We start from the raw sequence: 18,234 nt of genomic DNA, 5'->3' as shown, positions 1-18,234 counted from the left end.
TTGCAAAAGTAACTTATTTAAGAACCTCAATAACTGCATGTAATTAGTTTTAGTAATAAAGTACCACAATAATAATAAAGCAGAAAGCTTAAAATATGACTAAGGCTACTGCTATAAGTAAACTGTGATCATTAATCATTTAAATTTGTTTTTCATTAGTATAATTTTTATTTAGGAACGTTTGCTAATTTGTTTATGATTGTGTGCATGCTTCCACCTGTATTTATTTGCAAAGGAACTGAGAAATATGTTATTGAAAATAAATCTTTTTAGAAGGATGCAAGATGTGGAATGCTGCAGAGAGAAAAAACATGAGTAACTTTCAGATAGAAACCATTTTTAAAAATCTGTTGTCTTCTTAGGCAGTAGGTTTTAGATAACACGCTGTGTTATAATTGTGGGTGCCCAGCTACACATTAGAAATCAAGATAGTATAAAAGACTAAAGTTTTCCTTGGGGAAATAACTAGTTCATTTGACTGTCATTCAGGCTTTCGGTATGAAACAGTTTATATCATATACAATCTGTTGCTAAAGAAACGTGAAATAAAGGTGTCTACTGTGAAAAATTAGGTTTTGGTTTTCATTTTTTTTTAAACAGCATCTGGTGTTTGTGTGTTCATTGGCTCTGAGGCCCCCACTGAAACTCATTTGATTGTGCAAATGAAAATGTCTTGAACTGCCAAATGTGAACAGTTGCACGGGAAACTGGAAGTCAACTGTTTCAGTCCTGGCTGATGCATGTGTTGTTAATAACAAAGATTTGACTGTTGAAAGTGAGGCCTGGGTCAACAAAGGCATTTAAGAATCTGACTCCTGTGGAAGAGCAGGTTTGTAATCACAGTGAGATTTCAGCAAAATGCTTGGAGGTTTTGTTAAGTAGATAGATTCTGCAAGGTCAAACTTAACTTTGGCAGTCTGTACTTCCACTTAGCTGTGCAGTTTTTTTCAGTTTTAAATTCTGGACCTTACACATTCGTCATTTATCAGGTTCCACTTTGAGCTAAGAATGAAAGAGTATATTGGCACCCTCTGTTCCAACTGCTTTGCTTTCATTGACTTCTAAAGGCTTGTCTTAGAAAATAGGCAAACTCTTGAGTTAAGCTTTTCTTTTTTTTGCTTTGACATTTTATTATTGCATATTTTGGTTGCTTTTCATCTCCAAGGTGATGAGTTTGCTAAAATGTTCAGTTTGTATTTGCACTATAATGAGCAATTTTATATAATTGTTTGATATACAGTCAGGAGATAAAGATCAATGATACGAAATTTAATGTTATTTGTGTCCATTAGGAATGGTTAGACTATAGCAACTATACTGAGCTTCTCTGTCAACTTCAGTGATCTTTGTCTTTGAGTCTGCTTGGCAGCAGAGCTTAAGCTGGACTAGATACTCTGAGGGCAAGATTTTAGGTACTGCTTAAACTAAGTACTTTTGGGATTTGCTGGCAAGGGAGAGCGTGTTTTCTGAATCGCTTTGTGCAACTTAGGCATTTACATTATGTTTGAGTCTATTTTGCCATACCTATGGGGCAGCCTGAATACTGCACTGACTGCCACTGGCACTGCCAGGTCTTCCTGTGGAGTAATCTGAAAACAGCGAGGTTACATTGATTGTAGAATAATTTAGGTTGGAAGGAACCCGTTCAGGTCTGGTATTACACCCTGCCCTGCAACTTGTGTCCGTTGCCCCTCTTTGTATTACTATGGTCCTCCAAGACAAGTCTGGCTCCATCTTCTCTATACCCTCCCACTACAACAGACAGCAATAAAATGTCTCCTTAGGCTTTCTTCTCTTCTCAAGACCAAACCAACCCTGTTCTCTCAATTTCTTTTTATATATTATGTGCTCCAGCTCTCTAATCATCTTAGTAACCCTCCAGGGAACTTTATCCTGTATTTCAGTGTCTCGAATGGGGAACCAAAACTGGACACAGGATTTAAGAAGTGTAGGTATGTCATTTTTTTATCAGTTGAGGTATAGCTATGCCTACTTTTTGCACCCAATCTAAGAAGCAGTTGGCTTCAGAAATAATTCGTAGTTGTGTTGAATTTGAAATTGCAAAATGTGTTTTCCTTATGAATACATGGATCTGCTTTGATAGCATTTACCAGTGATAAAGTATGGAGAATCACCTATTTTATAGTCATTTTATAATGGTATCTGAGACATTAAGCTTTCCGTGGAGCTTTAAGCAGTAAAAATTTGTAATATTCCAGGCACCACTGTGAACCAGTTGTAAGTAAATTACAGTTGTTAGTTTAACGTTACAGTTAATGGCATGCACTCTGTTTTAAAACTTCTTTTAAATACTGCCTTTTTATTAGTGTTTTCTCTCACTTATATTCCTTACATTAAAGATGTGATAGCAGAATTATTGATCTGCTGTATCTGTGAAGTAATCAAAATTATGTATTCTCTATCCTATAGTTTGGTTTATGGAAATTATTCTGTTGTGCTGGTGTCCTGGGTCTTATTTTTCAGCAGCAATGCTTTTCTAAGCTGGTATTCTGCAGCCTTCAGTTTTCCAAATAGGTGTTTTTCTTTAATGGTGTTTATGGCTTTCAGACTCTTTGGGGTTTGTGAATTCTTCATTTGTAGTCCTTTTAGGGAAAAAAAAAGCTGTTTAAGACATTTTTCAGGGTTTAATGAGAATTATTTAAAAAAAAAAGCGAGAATGCTATACAATGTATTGATTTTCCTCTCCTATCATCTCCTTGAGCTCTTGAGTCTCAATCACTAATTGTTAGATCTCATTTTAATCTGAGGTTTCAAGACTTTACTTTTAAATCTCCTGGAGAGCCTGTAAAATTATGTCCTGTGGTAGAAATTAGTGATCTGTAGTAGAAATTAGTGATCTGCAGTACTTGTTAATTTTCTTTGAAATGACACAGATGAGAACATACTTTATCAGTCAGATGATGTGCCTCTCTTTCCAGAGATTTGCAGAAAAAGGACTGATCACATTTAGGAGCTGTTTATAAAAGATCATCTATTCTTCTAGTTTTTTAAATCTATTTTCGAGGAAGATGGGTCCACTACTTTTGGAGTCGTCAGTTGAAACCTTGATCAATCTTGCTAGGAGCTTAGCCCTTAATTATTGTGGGACACCACTTCACCTATGGTTGTTTGACTCGAAGATTACAAAGTTGGAAAAGGAGTTTTTTCAAGTCTCAGAAAGGATCCTGCCTCCCTCTTGAGCGTTGTTTCTGTGTGATGCTCCCGTTCTGGGAAAGCATGAACCGAGCTGTAAAGACAATAGAAGTTTTGCCAGATGAGTTCCAGTGTAAGTACACAGACGCTCATGTGCTCTATGTGCCTCCGTGAAGGAGCTGTGCTTCCTCCACCCCCACTTCTTCCTCTCAACCTAGCCGAGACAGGGGCTTCCTGTGGTACAAAACCGTACCAAAGCCGGTGAATGCAGCTTTGGCCAAATACAAGATGCTGCTGACATTTGCATGGGCTTCAAAGTCCTTTGTATTCAGTGCCTTTCTGAAGTCAGGGAATTAGAAAAAAGAAATCCAGTGCTCTTCCTGTTACAGATACATGTTATCTTGGTTGATGCATCACACATGAAATTATTATTAATTTGTTTAAATGGAAAATATTATCTTTGTGTTACATTGGATATTGCCTAAGCTTTTATATTAGCACTTGTGTAACTGTTTTGAAGCCCTTTAAAAATAGAGATTCTGGTTTTCCCAACAGTTTATTTCAGTGTTTCACTGTCCTTAGAGTAAGAACGTTTCCTAATTTTTTCCTGTATCAGTCCGAGCTTCTTACTGAGCTCATACAGGATTGAGTAGAAAGGGAAGCTTGCAGGTTATGTGCCTGTCCGATGCCGGTATGATGTTTGCCCTTGATAACGACACTGTCACTGTGTTGTCTAACATCCCAGTACCTTCACAGAACTGGCACCGAACCAGTATTCAAAGCTATCCTAGCCTACATTTGTTCTGTTTTGTATTGCCCTATTAAATTTTGTCCTTTTTGTTTTCAGATTTCTCTTAATTTGTTACTTTGAATTCTGATCCTGCACCTCATAGTTACAGGTTCTGCATTTTTACAGCTTCCAGGCTTTTTTCCCCTTGTGTTTTACTATGGTTCAGGTACATTTTACCTTTGCATCTTCATATTTAACAGTCCTCAGTGGAATTAAATTTTTATGTTCTGAAGATATCAACTGCCCTAATTATTATTGTTAGCCAATTCATGGATTAATAAACCAAGTATGTTACATTAACCTTTAATGAATTTCTAGCTTGCGGTTTTGATTTGCAATAATAAAAGTTGTACTTATTACATCCTCTTTTTCTCTCTGAAACAAAATTTTCCTTAATTCCAATTTACCCTTCCTTGAAGCGTGAAGGGGAAGCAAGTGTGGAAGGTGTTCTTAATCAACTGGTCCTGGAGCATCTACAGTTGGCTCCTCTCCAGTGGGGTGAGTAATGTCAAAATCTATTGATGATCTTTTTAGAGGATATACTGGCTTGTAATTTTTAGCAGCATGAGAATGATAATGTTTTCATTTACTGATAGTCTATGATACAGAAGAATTTGCTAGGAATTTTATTTTCCTTTAGATATTTTACTTTGCTGAAGATAAATGTAAAATTGATATCTATTTTATTTTAAGTATCACTGTTCAGTGATAGTAAATATGAGACCTGAGTACACACTTTTTCCTGTAATTTGCAATCCTAGTTGTGCTGTATGAGAGTTGGCTGCTACTTAATTTTCCCTTTGCCTGATGGTGTGTGTTTTTAAAGTAATTTCTCTAAAATATTTTCATATGGAATTGTAATATACTTTGTGGTATATTTCTTATCATGATCTGGACATTTGCATTACTAACTTTTTAGGTGCAGAAAAAGTTGTTACTCTGTGTAGTGAGGAAGAACAATTTCTCTTAATTTTGCATTTAGAATGATGTTCCAACAATGAAATATTGAATTAATTTAATTTTGAAGAGTTGTAATAATGGGACTTCTGTCTGAGCCTTAGTAAGGCTTGTTCAGAGGCTTTGGAACATGGGTTGTCCTATCCCCAACACTTCTATGTCAGTTACAAAGTTTCATAAAAAGTCCCCAGTTCGTCAGAAAATTATTTTCAAAGCTTTTGCTTTTAAAGCAAATTTAACTCTGTACTCTTTATTTTAATTAATTTGATGACCTAGAGAGGACCAATTTTAAGGAACAATGATCCATTACTACTGTCTGCATTAACTATTAAAACTAAAATTACCCCCAACTCTGGTATTTGTGTGCTCTTCTACATGCTTGTGTTTTTTTCAAGCATGTGGACCATCCTCAACCCGTATGTTAAAACTTGTAAGTACTTTGTTTATAGATGAGGAGATTAAAACTGGTAATTGTTTAAAGTTGTTTGTTGTAAACATGTTGAACTTTAACCATAATCATCGGTCTCTGAAATCATGCTTATCTGGCCTCTCTTCTTCAGAGGATTCAAGGATTTGGTAGCACTTGCTTGTATGACTGGCTCTTTTCATGCCAAATTCCTATTTTCTTAGTAAAAGTGGCTTTTAGAGTCATAGGATTGTATCTAGTATTCCTGCCTAAATGGTGATATTCATAGATACTTTGATGCGGTAGTTGGAAAACATGAATGTAGCACTGATTTACCATAAAATCTGATCGCCTGTGGAGCTGGTAATTCCTTAGGTTGTTGCTTAATTCATTTAAAGAATCCTGGTTACTTTAGTTTGCAGAATGTATGAGCACCAGACAAAATTCTGTGATATTCTCTGCCTCATAACTGCAAAATCTTTTGAAGCACAATCTCTCGGCTGATTATGGCCTACATGTTAATTTTCTGCATTAGATAAAGCCGGGAAAAGGAGATCCTGTGGGGTCTCAAATACTTGGTTTGTCACGATTTATATATGATATGTCCTTTTTGAAAGTTCTGGTAGCAGAAAACAGTGGTTTTGCAGAAGTCTAGTTTATTTTTATGTCTAATATTTTCTCAATCTGAAATTACTATTGCATATGTTATCTATTTTGTATAACACAAAAAATAGGTCCATGTAGAAGCTGTAGCTCACTATGGAGATTATTGAAAAGGACATTTTGATTAAACGCCTGATTTTACTTGAAAACAAAAGCAAAAAATGAAAATTAAAAACAATAGAGAAATTTTAGTGTCTTTTTATTAACCATAACTTCAAATATTCAGCAGTTAAATGTTTGCTAGTTGGTTTCATGATGTCATAGCCAGGTAGCCCTACCTGGAGTCATCATGCGGAAAGCTACTGCGGTCCCTCCAGAAAGTGTACCATGGCAATGCAGACTAATTTTGGTTTTATTAATGTGGGGGCTGGAGGAGGAATGAAAAGTTTTTTTCAGTTTGCTAGGTGGGAGTAATAAGGAGTTGTTGGAACGTCTGGACAATCAAGAGTGTGTGTGTGCATGTGTGTGTGTGTGCATGTATTTAGACAATGTGACGTTGTCTTTCGGAGTTTACGTTGTCTTTCGGTGCCAGAATGTATTTCCTATTCAACACTTACAGGCGTGGTGAAGTGTTATGTGTTTCAAATCATCTAAGATGTAATGCAAGTTCTGTTTTCCCTGTGGTTTTTTTCTTGATATTTTGAAGTGATTGACCTTAACTATCTTGTAAGAATCAGCTCTTTTAGTGGTAGTGGTCTGTACTGAGTACCAATAATGAGAAAAACTTACGCAAGCTATCTTAAAAATTCTTTGACCGTTAACATTTCTACTAGAAGAGAACCATAATCTTAATATATATAATTAATAAGGCAATAGTCTATAGATTCTCTTTTCTCATCCTGCCTTGTCCAATATTTTGATGTAATTCATAAGAAGTTACTTTAAAAATACTGTAATATGATAGTATCAGGTATTTTTTTCCTCTTAATCATAACACTGTTTGTAGTCGCAGCTTTGCTTTGCTTTTAGTTTTGCTTTTCTGTATGTTAAGAATAACTTGTGTTTTAATGTGAACCCTTTAATACTAGCCATCATTGTAATATAATCTTTGCATATATTGGCTGAAAATTTTGCCTTAGTGTTATCCAATAAAATTGATTCTATGATTATTCAAGGCTTTTGCTATATTGATGGTTACATTGAAGGGTTTACTTTATTATAAGTGCTCACACTGAAACATGAATGAATATTTAACATGGTTTTGATTAAAAAAATGACTGGCTCTTGTTCAAATTTATAAAAGCTGGACTTCAAAATTCCTTTTAAATTTGGCATATTTAATTCATATTACACTTAATATTACATTTCTAAAATTATAAAAGCATATTGAAATAATTTTTCATGTAAATTTGACAATCCTGTCTTTTTATCATTAAATGCAAGGCAAAGAGTAGAATTAAAACTTAGTGGCGTTGAAGTTTTGGTCTGAGGGTTAGAAGTCAGCTCTGAAGGTTGTCAGATAGAGGAAAAAAGTGGCTTCTATTGAACCGTGTTGGTTGTGATTTCATATAATAAATGACTGGGGAAGGGAGAAGTATTTAAAACACGAGGAATCATAAAAAAGCAAATATGTCAAAGGCTAGAGTGAGAGTTTTTAATATGTTGTTAAAATTGATTTTAAGATTTAGGACATCTCTGTAAAATGAAGTTGTCTATTAGGGAGGTTAGTAAATCATATGTAATTGAAAAACATAATCTTGTTCAACACCAGCAAGTTCAATGTTCTTTAAAATTTATGACATATTTTCTTTTTACCGCTGGGCAACAAACCAAATGTAGGAAGAGATGTGGTTTTAAGGTGAATATATTAATATCATCAAATCATGGAAACATAGCCTGCAAAGTTTAATGAGGAGAACCAAGACTCTTCAGAGGCATATGTCATGCAAGTTCTGTGGTTAGATTTGAAAATGATCAGATGGAGGCGTTTGTAGTTGCTGGCTGTGCAATATTTTTTTCAATCTTTATTTGATTTATGTTGCTAAGTTTTGCAAGCAAGCAAAATTCTGAGACCAAACACTTAGCAGTTTGATGGTACTCTTCTGCATTTCGTCGCAAAATTATCATAGGTACAAATGCTATGCACAAAATGTTGTTATTGAACTTGAAATAGGCTGAGTTTGAAATAGACTGTTGATTGAACCTGGAATAGGCTGGACTCAGGCTATTCCTACATTCAAATGAGTAGTACCTCTTAAGCGAGAGGTTCCCAACACTTTGCATGCTGTACACAAATTTCACAACAGAAACTTATTCTAAATTCTCCTACATAAAGCAAAATAGACTTAACTTCCTTCACTGCCTACAACCACAAGGTAAAAACATCTTTTCCTGATGATCCTCATATGTGTAAGAGTGAAGATTTATTAGAGAAATTTGATTTAGGAATTTAGAACTGTAGAGAAATCTAAATGTGCTAATTGTTTTAATGTATCGGGGAAATACCTAGCTTTTCTTTTTCTGTAGAAACTAACTGAAGAACTGAAAACCAATGATTATACATGACTCTAAAGATGGTATTTGCATGAATATTCTAAAAACCATACATTGGTAGAGCTTCACCATGGGCAAAGTCCAGAAATAGCTTTTTGTTTTCATTCATTCCTTTATTTCATTCACTCATTTCATTCATTCTTCACAATAAACAAGAATTTCAAGACAGTTTATAACATTTAAATTAATCATGGATACCTTCTCATAATGCAGTCTGTTTCATTTGGTAGTATGTGACTGAAGGGAAAACTAACAATAGTGTTGCTGAATGCTTTCCAGATCATAATTAAGAAAAGTAATAGTTAGTAACCAAAGTCTTAATTGTTTACTCATAGGTAGAGAATGCTACACATTTTGTCGTGGGTTCACTATAAATTGTCTGTCTACCTGCATCATGTAGGCATATTGTACTTAGAGAAAACTCAAAAACTCAAAATTGAAGGGTGGTTTTAAATTGTTCCTCACAGGTAGTTGGAATCAATAGGAGAGGCAGATTTAAAAGTATTTTGAAGGATTTTATGAGCATGCGGTTCATGACAGCTTGTTTGGAAGTTCTGTCTGGTTAAGTTTCACAAAACATCTTACGGAAGCAGTACTTTTAAAAGAAATTGTCGTAATAATTCATTGTATGCTTTGGAGAGTACCAAATCAGAATCAATTTTCACAGCTTATATGTTTCATGGATCTTAAAATTAATTACTGAAACTACTCACCCATTTTCTTTTGCATTTTCCAGTCTGACCTTAGACCATAATTAAATCTTTCTTTCCACAATTTATGTGATTAACTCTTTGGGATTGCCGCAGTGTCAAATCACCGCATTCTGAATACAGAGGAAAATATTTTAAAGTATCTGTCAGTGAGTAGATGAGGAAATGATACATCTCTAAGCCTGTGTTTTGGATGCCATCTTGACACCCTGACAGCTTGTTGTCCCCAAGGACCTAGTTAAGAAGAGCCAGATCTCTGCAGACATGATCACTGTTAACAATTTTGCTTTAGTCAGGGCAGTCCTACAGTACTGCTCCTCCCCTGTATTTGAAATGCCAGGGCTGTCTTGGATGTTTGTTCAAAGGTTAGTTTTAATGGGGAACCGTAAGGAAGTAGTTTTACTTTCTCTTTTAATAAACAAACCCCTCACAGGCCCTCCACAGGAGCATGTAGATTATATAGGTATAAGCTTGGAAATGCAGAGAGATGAGCAAGGTATATGAAGGTCTGCCCTTCAGAAAAATTATGAATGTTATTCTGTTTATTCCGCAAACTAAAATATTCTTTAATTATTTCTATTTTAGAATTACAGTAGACTGGCCATTATCATCATTAGAAAGATGAAACCAAGAATGTTAGCCAGAAAATCTCAAGAGTAAGCTGTCTGTAAGGTAGGGAATCACAGTCTGATTCATACAAAGACTGAAACTGAGAAACAATCTGGTGGTAAATGGATTTTACTAGGTAACCAACCTTTCTCATCCATTTAGAAAAATCTTCAGGTTTTTCATTTTTATTTTTAAGATGTAAGAGAGGTGGGAACACTTTCATATCTTAACAGCTTGTGTGCAGGCTGTTTTGGAGGATATTTTGGCAATGTCAAACAAGCAACATGCTTTAGTTACGGGGAAGTGTTAAGGGACTGGGGTAGTACATTGAAAAAATGGACTAACTTGATAAAACTAGGGCATCTGGCACACGAATAATGTTCTCACATGTCAAAACATGCTATTGTGTGATATGTTTTGAATCACTGTTGTTTCTAATTCCTACCAAAGCCTTGGTTACTCTAAACTGAGAGGAAAAGCTTGTAGAGAAAGGGTTTCAGACATAACCAGACCAGTAGTGATTTCAAAGAAAAGATGCTAAGAATAAAGAGAGCACCCTAAAGTGAAAATAAATTAACAAAACCTCTTAGGTAAAGACAGATAGCTTGAGACAGGTTAGGTGGAGTGCCAGTGGTTATTTCATCTCAGATTTCTGAAAGAACTGGTAGCTGAAGCTGCAGGTCCAGCATTTCTAACAAAGCAGTGAGAAAAGCCAGGAGGGAAAATGGAGTAATAAACAGTAATGGAGTTGTCTAAGTATTGGTCTACGACCAGTTTCACCAATGTGAATCATTAGTGATTTTTGCTTTAAAAAAAAAAAAAAAGGAAAGCAGATATGAGGAGGAGGAGTAAACTGATGAAATATGCTGATGGCTCAAAGATAATCATCAGCATCTCTCCAAAAAGAGATCAGGCTGCTACACAGAATCATAGAATCATAGAATGGTTTGGGTCAGACGGGACCTTCAAAGATCATCTAGTCCAACCCCCCTGCCATGGGCAGGGACATCTAGGACACTAGATCAGGTTGCTCAAAGCCCCATCCAGGCTGACCTTGAACACTTCCAATGACAGGGCATCCACAGCTTCTCTGGGCAACCTGTTCTACTGTCTCACCAGGTAAAGAATTTCTTCCTTATGTCCAATCTAAACCTACCCTATTTCAGTTTAAAATCCTTGCCCCTTGTTCTGTCACTACAGGCGTTGGTAAAAAGTCTCTCTCTGTATTTCTTACAATCTTTTGATAGTCTCAGAAACCAAAGTACCATAAACTAAATGGCTGAAGTGTAGTCCAGAAAAGAAGGTTATCTGTTCTGAGACTAGTAACACAGAAATCTGCTAGAAGTTCAGCTGTCTGAAGTGATTGGAAAGGATTTGATTAAGTGTTACTCTGGGCTGCCAGTGTAATGCAGCTATGAAGAAAGGTGTATGTGACATTTGTAGAAGTCTCTAATGAAACCTCATATGAGAAACAACTTCTATAAGAAGAGCTCAGATCAAACCAGGATAGAAAAAAGTAAAGTTTTGGAGGTGATCAAGAAATGAAGACTTAATTGTTGGGTTTATGCTATGGAGGTACTACACTCAGTAAAATTAGATCAATTCTCAAAAGTTGGGTAAATCTGGCGGGTGAGTTCTGTGTTCACTACTTAGACATCTAACAAAGTCTTGCTTGCTTTGAACTGCACTTTCTCTGAGACCGATTTCTTTAATTTAGCAAAATCCAGAGTTGACTGATCTCCAAGAATCCATCGGAGAACAGGGTCTCAAGGAGGGGAAATAATTGCTGAAGTAGGGCAACTTTTGGCATAAGAGCATACTGAATAGAAACTGGCTGTTAATAAATGCAGTCTAGATTTTTTAAAGACCATTAAAGTTTTCAACACAATGTTACAGCAGAAATACTGGCGGAGAAGAAAGTAACAAATAATGGTGTTTAATCTGATATGAAAAGGAGAAAAAGAAACAGGACATTGTGGTAGCAGGAAAATTAACTCATGCAAGCTTGATTCAGGCACATGTGCCTAATACATTTTGTTATGTTAAGTAAGGGAGTGACTTTGTTTTCAAAATTTCATTTACAAAACCATTGTATTTTTAAAGAAAAAAAAAAAAAAAAGCTATGCATAGTTTACTTCTTTATAGGAATATTGCTTACAGCATTTCAGCTAAGCCATAACAGGTGACTGAGGAAACCATAATGATGATAAATTGTTACATAGTTACGCAAGGTACTTAATTTTTCTAGGTATTGTTAGAAGTAAATTGAATAATAGATTAATTGAACATCCAAATTAAAAAATGAAAAGCTATTGAAATAATTATGAAAATGGGTTACCCTTTCAAAAAGAGGTGTGAAAATAATTGTAAGGAAGAAGACTGAAAAAGACAAAAAAGCTATCTTGTAAAGCTGTTGGTGAAAAGTATTATTGAATCTGCAGAGAAATACATTTCTATTACTTTGATGGACACAGAAGATACCATTTGAATAAAAATTTAGAAAAATATGATTCAGCTTGTAGACAATTAAAAAAAGAAAAAAAGGAAAAAAGATCAGAAGATGTATGTATTAACAAGAGAGGCAAGAAAGATGCTTTGATCAGGCAGGATTTTAATTACCCAGCAATTAAACGAATTGTACAGTTAAGTGTGTAGAGAATGAGAAATGGAAAATATGCTAATTGTAGTGGAGGAATATTCTGAATAGCCTTTGTAGGACAGGTTCAACGTGTAATTGGTTTTGGGCAGTAAGCAAGAAGGGACGCCTTATTCCAGAATGCGTACACTGAGCTTTCCTTATCTGGCTTCTGACATTTTTCAGCTTTTGTTTTATTTCACTTGAAAAATTAATGCATATGCTTGGAACTGAATGCCATGGATGTTGTAAATGAAAGCAGTTTTTTCACTGACTACATTGTTCTTTGGATCAGACTTTTTTACTAATAAAGCATGTCATTTGATTGGACTACTAGATCTTCTCAGCAGAACTGCAAATGTACTCTGTTGTAGTCTGAAGTTTGTACTTAATCAAGTCAAATAGAAAGTTTTCCTTTTATTTTTGTATTTTACTAAAGGCAAAATTTTCCAAGTATTTGCACATGTTCTCCCTCCACCCCCATGTGTTTTTACTCATTGGTTAAGGCCAGCATGACCTATCATCAGTAGAAGTTCTCCGGCAAACAGACATTTTGAGGGGAGGGAAGTTGGTTTAATTTTCAGTCTTCATTCTGAAGCAGTCCTTTATCTCATCAAGGAAGCAGAAGTGAATTAACGACTGTAAAGAACATAAATCCACCTCAGTAAGCCTTGTAATACTGAAATTAATAGCTTCCAACTGTCAAAACCTCAACAGTACAAGCACAGACCAGAACAGACAGATTTGTATGAGGAAATATAAGCTTTGACTGAAGTCCTCTCTCTTTCATGTTCTCTCTTTTTCTCCTTTTTCATCTCCCTCTCTCAAAATTGGCAGCTAATTGTCTATTTTTTAGCATAAGAGGTTTTTTTGCCATCTTATTTTTCTCCATTTTGTGATTTTTCTTAGCCTGTTCCTTCTCGTCGTTGTCTCTTTGGTAAAACAATGTCAGAACTTGACTTGATTTTACTTTTGTTTTTATTTTGTATCCCAGACTTTTGTATTAAGCAATCGTAAAATATTTTTTTAAAAGAAAGGTTGTACAGTTTTAGGCCAGAAAGAAGTTAATTTCATTTGATTGACTTGAATCATTAATTGATTTGATTTTACGAAGGAAGCCAGTCAAATAGAAAATCTTTCCTGAGCTGTGATTCTGTGTTCTCATTGATACTGTATACTCGGTAGTGAACTTAGACTTTTTATTTTAGTATCTGTTTCTTTATTAAGCAGAAATTCAGACTCACTTTAATAACATTTCTGATTACCTATGGATACATTAGAAAAAGTTACAGAAGGAGAAAGGCTATATTTTTGCATCTTAGGATATAAAAGAGGAGCTCAGCAGATGTTTTCTGTAGGATGGCTTTGTACAAAAGGGCTTTCACCAAAACATACTCGAGTTGTTTTCTGTTACTCATTACATTTTATATAGTATCATATAGAGTTGTGGCTCAATAATATCAGACATGTACAGAGCTGTTACAGAACTTTTATATCAAGGCCAGACACAAGAGATGAAGTAAGGAAGAATCTTAATTAAAAATGTTAGTAGTATATAGAAAGGGTAAAATGTCTCGGTGGTGTCTGGAATTACACAGAGAGAAATAATTGGTTGCCTCATGTGAAAACTTCAGGAAAGAAAAAAAGGCAGGAACAGCAATCTTCAATAATTAAAAGAAGTGGTAAGGGATAATTACATTTCTGTGCTTTGATAAACAGTCAACTGTCAGTTATCTGAGTGAGTGATGGGGTTGGGTTGTTCAAGCTAAAGGAAAAGCCCAGGTATTAAAAGTGTTGGAGACCATAAATCAGAAACTTCAGAGCAGAAACAGGTGCCACCAGCCCCGAATGGTTCTGGTTGGAAGTCTTCCAACAGTGCTCCCAGCTGTGGGAGCATTTAGTGAATTTGTTTTAGTGGAACATGAAGGCTCAGAGTTGATTTTATGCTGCACCCAAGCTCCAGACTCCAGCTGGAGCACTGCTGAGCGAGGGGATCAGCAGCTCAGATCTGGCAGGGCTTCTTGCTGGGCTTTGCCTTACTCGTATCTCAGACTGGTAGACTGGGTAAAACATGACTTTGCACCTATACATTAGGCCACTTAGATTCAGAGCCCTTGTTTCAAACGAGATATTATTGTAGCGCTCTCATTCTGCCCAGAAATTTAGGCCCATGCGTAAACTCTCCAAAACGGAAGCAGACCCCGCGGGGATGGGTGCCCACGCTGTGCTGCCTAGTGCGTTCCTTCATGGCATTTAACTCCCAATAACTGCATCACCTCTTGCTTTACTATCACAGTTTTCCTCATATATGCTTCACTTCCAGAAAGAAAAAATGCAGGTTTCTCTCGCTAATGAAATTGCCAAATAGTGGTAGCGAAACAAAGAAAATGAAAAATGAGTGAGAAACGTAGTCTATGTTTTGAGGTTTGGATGAAAATAAGATCAGTAAACAGCTGTCAGTTGGAGTGAACATCCTGAACTTTGCCTGTTAAAGAGGCAAAATGACCTCTTCTGGTTTCCTAGCGACTGTAATTTTGTATAACTTGCTGGAGCAACCAGTGAGTTTCTAAACATCTGTTCCTAATGAAGGTATTAATCAGCAGTGTGCTCACTATTCGCTATTTATGAACTATTTTTGTTAAACAGTTAGGCTGTATTTGAAGGACATTATTTCTTTTTATGGGTACTTAATGGATAGTGATTTGTATTCTCCGCATATTGTTTTAAATTAATCTCATAACATGAAATATACATCTTTATGTTGTTTAATTCAGAAGTAGATTGCAGAAGGTGTCTCAATATAATTTTGTTTGGAGAGCCTTTTGTGAACTTACTGAGCTCTGTCTGAGAACCTTGCTGTGAATAGGAATTTCAAGATTAAATGTATTTGTGACTCATGTCAATATTGTTCTTTAGTTTAAATAGCTTTTCTCAGTCTCTAATGTTTGCCTTTTTTTACTCTCGCTCTTTGTTTTGTGCGTTTCGAGGCAGCAGTCAGGACTACCTCTCCTAGTGTCCTTGATAGCAGAGTGGGGTTTTTTTATTGCCCACCCCACAATTATCTCAGTACCCTCTGTCTGCATCTGTTGTAAAGTTTTTTTTTCTTCTTAGGTCTGGATTACAATACTAAAGCTTCAGTAGGATCATTCCTGACATGGATCCCTAATGATCTCTACCTTAATAAAGTAAATCTGTGCGTTCATTTTGAAGACTATCTATTGTCCTCTATTAATCACCAAAATAATAGTGAATACTTAGTATTTCACAGAACATGGTGTCGGCTATTGAAACCAACATTGCCTCTCTGTCCGTTGATGTGAAATTCCTGTGTTAGTTTTTTTTCATCACTTAAACTCTTTCTTAGCAAACAGTAAGGAAGATGCTCCATATAACTTTGGGAGTCATTTCTCTGAACAGCTGGAATGATGTCGTATTTGCCAGGTCTGTGACATTCCCCTGGCTGTGCTGATGATGTTGCTATAGAAGATATTTTCTGAAGAAAAGGCTCCTTCCTGCTGTCGTTTGCCCTGATGCTGAGAAAACCGTCCGTAGACAGCTGGGTAGCTGTCTAGTAAGAATTAGATTGATGCCTGCAGCTCTATCACTAAATGGTCAGATATATAACAGCTTTTTTTCCTATTATCTAGGCTTGTATACTGAGTGACAAAGTGACATTTGTCTATCCAGGTGACTTGTATTGTCCTTATGAATGTAGAATCAAAGATGTGTTTCTTGTAGTATCTGTTGGTGTTGCCAGCTGGAAATTCAGCGATTGTTAGGAAACCCAGATATACAGATGAATTTCAAGTTTAGGTTAGTTTTCATTACACAATAATTATGGTTTTCGCCACATGCACGTGCAAAATCTTGGAAATCAAAATGTATGGGGTGTCCATGCCCAGGTGTTGCCTTTGTGAGGAGAGGCCAGGGCTGCCCCGTGCCAGACACAGCCGGTTCCAGCCGGTCCCAGCCGGCTCCAAGGGCCCCACCGCAGGACACAGCTGAGCCCCTCAGCCAAGCCGGGGGTGCCTGGGGGAAAAGAGGTTTCCGAAAGGGCACAAGGCGGCAGAGGCAGAGGAGGAGGAAGCCAAGGCGGGAGCAGCGGCAGAGGGACCCCGAGGCCGGAGGAGGAGGAGGGCAGGAGGTGCTGCAGGCCCGCAGCAGGGATCCCCTGCAGCCCTGGAGAGACCCCGCTGGAGCAGAGACCCACCCTGCAGCCCGGGGAGGGCCCCAGGCCGCAGCAGGGGGATATTTCCTGCAGGAGCTGTGGCCGTGGAGAGCCCGGGTGGGAGCAGGTTGTCCCTGAAGGACTGCAGCCCGGGGCAGGGCCCGCGCTGGAGCAGGAGATGGGTGAGGAGGGAGGAGCGGCCGAGAGGGGCTGGGATGGACTGACCGAACCCCCATCCCCACCCCTGCACCCCTTGTGGGGAGAGGCGTCAGGAGTGAAGGGGTGAAGGTGGGACTGGGAAAGGGGCAGGAAGGTGTTTTAATTTTTGACTTATTTTCTTACCATCTAAATCTATTTCAACTCGCAATAAGTTTAATTTTCCCCAAGTCGAGTCTGTTTTGCCTGTGACAGTGACTGGTAAGTGACCTCCTTGTCTTTATCTTGACCCATTAGCTTTTTTATCCTTTTTTCTTCCCCTGTCCTGTTGAGGAGGGAGAGTGAGCGAGCAGCTGGGTGGGCATGTGGCAGCTGACCAAGGTCAACCCACCACAGATTGTTACTTCAATATCTGGATATTTCCCTTCAATTATTGTCTTTTGGGGAGGTTGTAGTGCAGTCCAGGTAGTTCTTTGGGGCCAGTAATACTCAAGAAATCTCTGCAAAAGCAATAGATACTACACAAAGGTAAAAAATATGCTAGAATGACACAAGGCAAGGAATGACAATGAGACAATACAGGATTGTTTGCTTGTGAGAAATTGTTGAGGCTTTCTAGCTGTCACAGTACATAGTTTTGGTACAGGAGGTCCATTCAGAAAGCTGTGCATAATTCAGTCAAGTAAAAATGAGCACAGGCAAACCAGGACTGTGACATGTAGCGATACATGCCTGATAGGGGAGGAGACAGCTTGTAATAGATGTTGGCGATGATAATCTGGAAGCTGTTCTTCGAAAGGCATGATGGCAGACAATGAAATTCTTCTGTTATTTTGAGAGAGTGAAAAAATCCAACTACTTGATCATCATGCAGAGCTAACCTTCACAGGTTTCCTTCTGTTCTTGTAATAAATTGTTTCTTAGGCAATGTGTTGTGTGAGATTAAGAACAACTCTGACATACTGTATAGCATCATTCGTAACCCTTCGTCTTCTCTTTTAAAGTATCTTTTGTATTGCATTGCAGCTGGCAACTTGGTAATAATCCAGTAGTGTTACCTAATTTATGTAAAATACCACAGATGGCGTTTACCTTTATCTTTCATCTGGAGTTTCAGTCTGTGGAGCTGTTCGTTTGCCATGCAGCATGCCATAATAATCAGCAAACATTTAGTCAAATTAAGTTGGATATTTCAATGGTGTGAACTCAGCAGAAAATTGTTACATGTCTAAATTTAAAGATGAAGGGACCAAAGTATTACAGAAAACTGGAGATTTCATTTAGCCCAGGAACTACATTTTATTGAAATCTTGTCTGTAGATACTGACGAAAATGTTGCTCCATTGGATTATGAAACAGGTTGTGCCTTCAGTTATCTCACATTATAGTTTACTCTCCTAATTAGAAACTCGCTGTATTCTGTATGGGATAGTGGACGTTTCTCAGTTGCACAGATGCCAAATGTGACCCTTGATTGTTCAGTTATTTTGGTTT

The 18,234-nt window shown here is 37.1% G+C and overlaps 1 protein-coding gene across 4 annotated transcripts in view; it reads left to right on the top strand.

Moving 5' to 3' along the window:
• TRAPPC9 (trafficking protein particle complex subunit 9) overlaps positions 1-18,234 on the top strand; it is a 547,093-nt gene that overhangs the window by 276,502 nt on the left and 252,357 nt on the right. For all 4 annotated transcript variants that reach the window (XM_075495328.1, XM_075495326.1, XM_075495327.1 and 1 more), the window contains one exon: positions 4,351-4,441. In XM_075495328.1, coding sequence (XP_075351443.1) covers positions 4,351-4,441 — 91 coding nt within the window. The remainder of the gene's footprint in view (positions 1-4,350; positions 4,442-18,234) is intronic.

The sequence above is a fragment of the Mycteria americana genome, chromosome 2 (genome assembly GCF_035582795.1).
Source record: "Mycteria americana isolate JAX WOST 10 ecotype Jacksonville Zoo and Gardens chromosome 2, USCA_MyAme_1.0, whole genome shotgun sequence".
Classification (NCBI taxonomy): Eukaryota; Metazoa; Chordata; class Aves; order Ciconiiformes; family Ciconiidae; genus Mycteria; species Mycteria americana.
The sequence above is the reverse complement of the archived record's forward strand: the minus strand, read 5'-3'. Positions and strand labels throughout refer to the sequence as shown.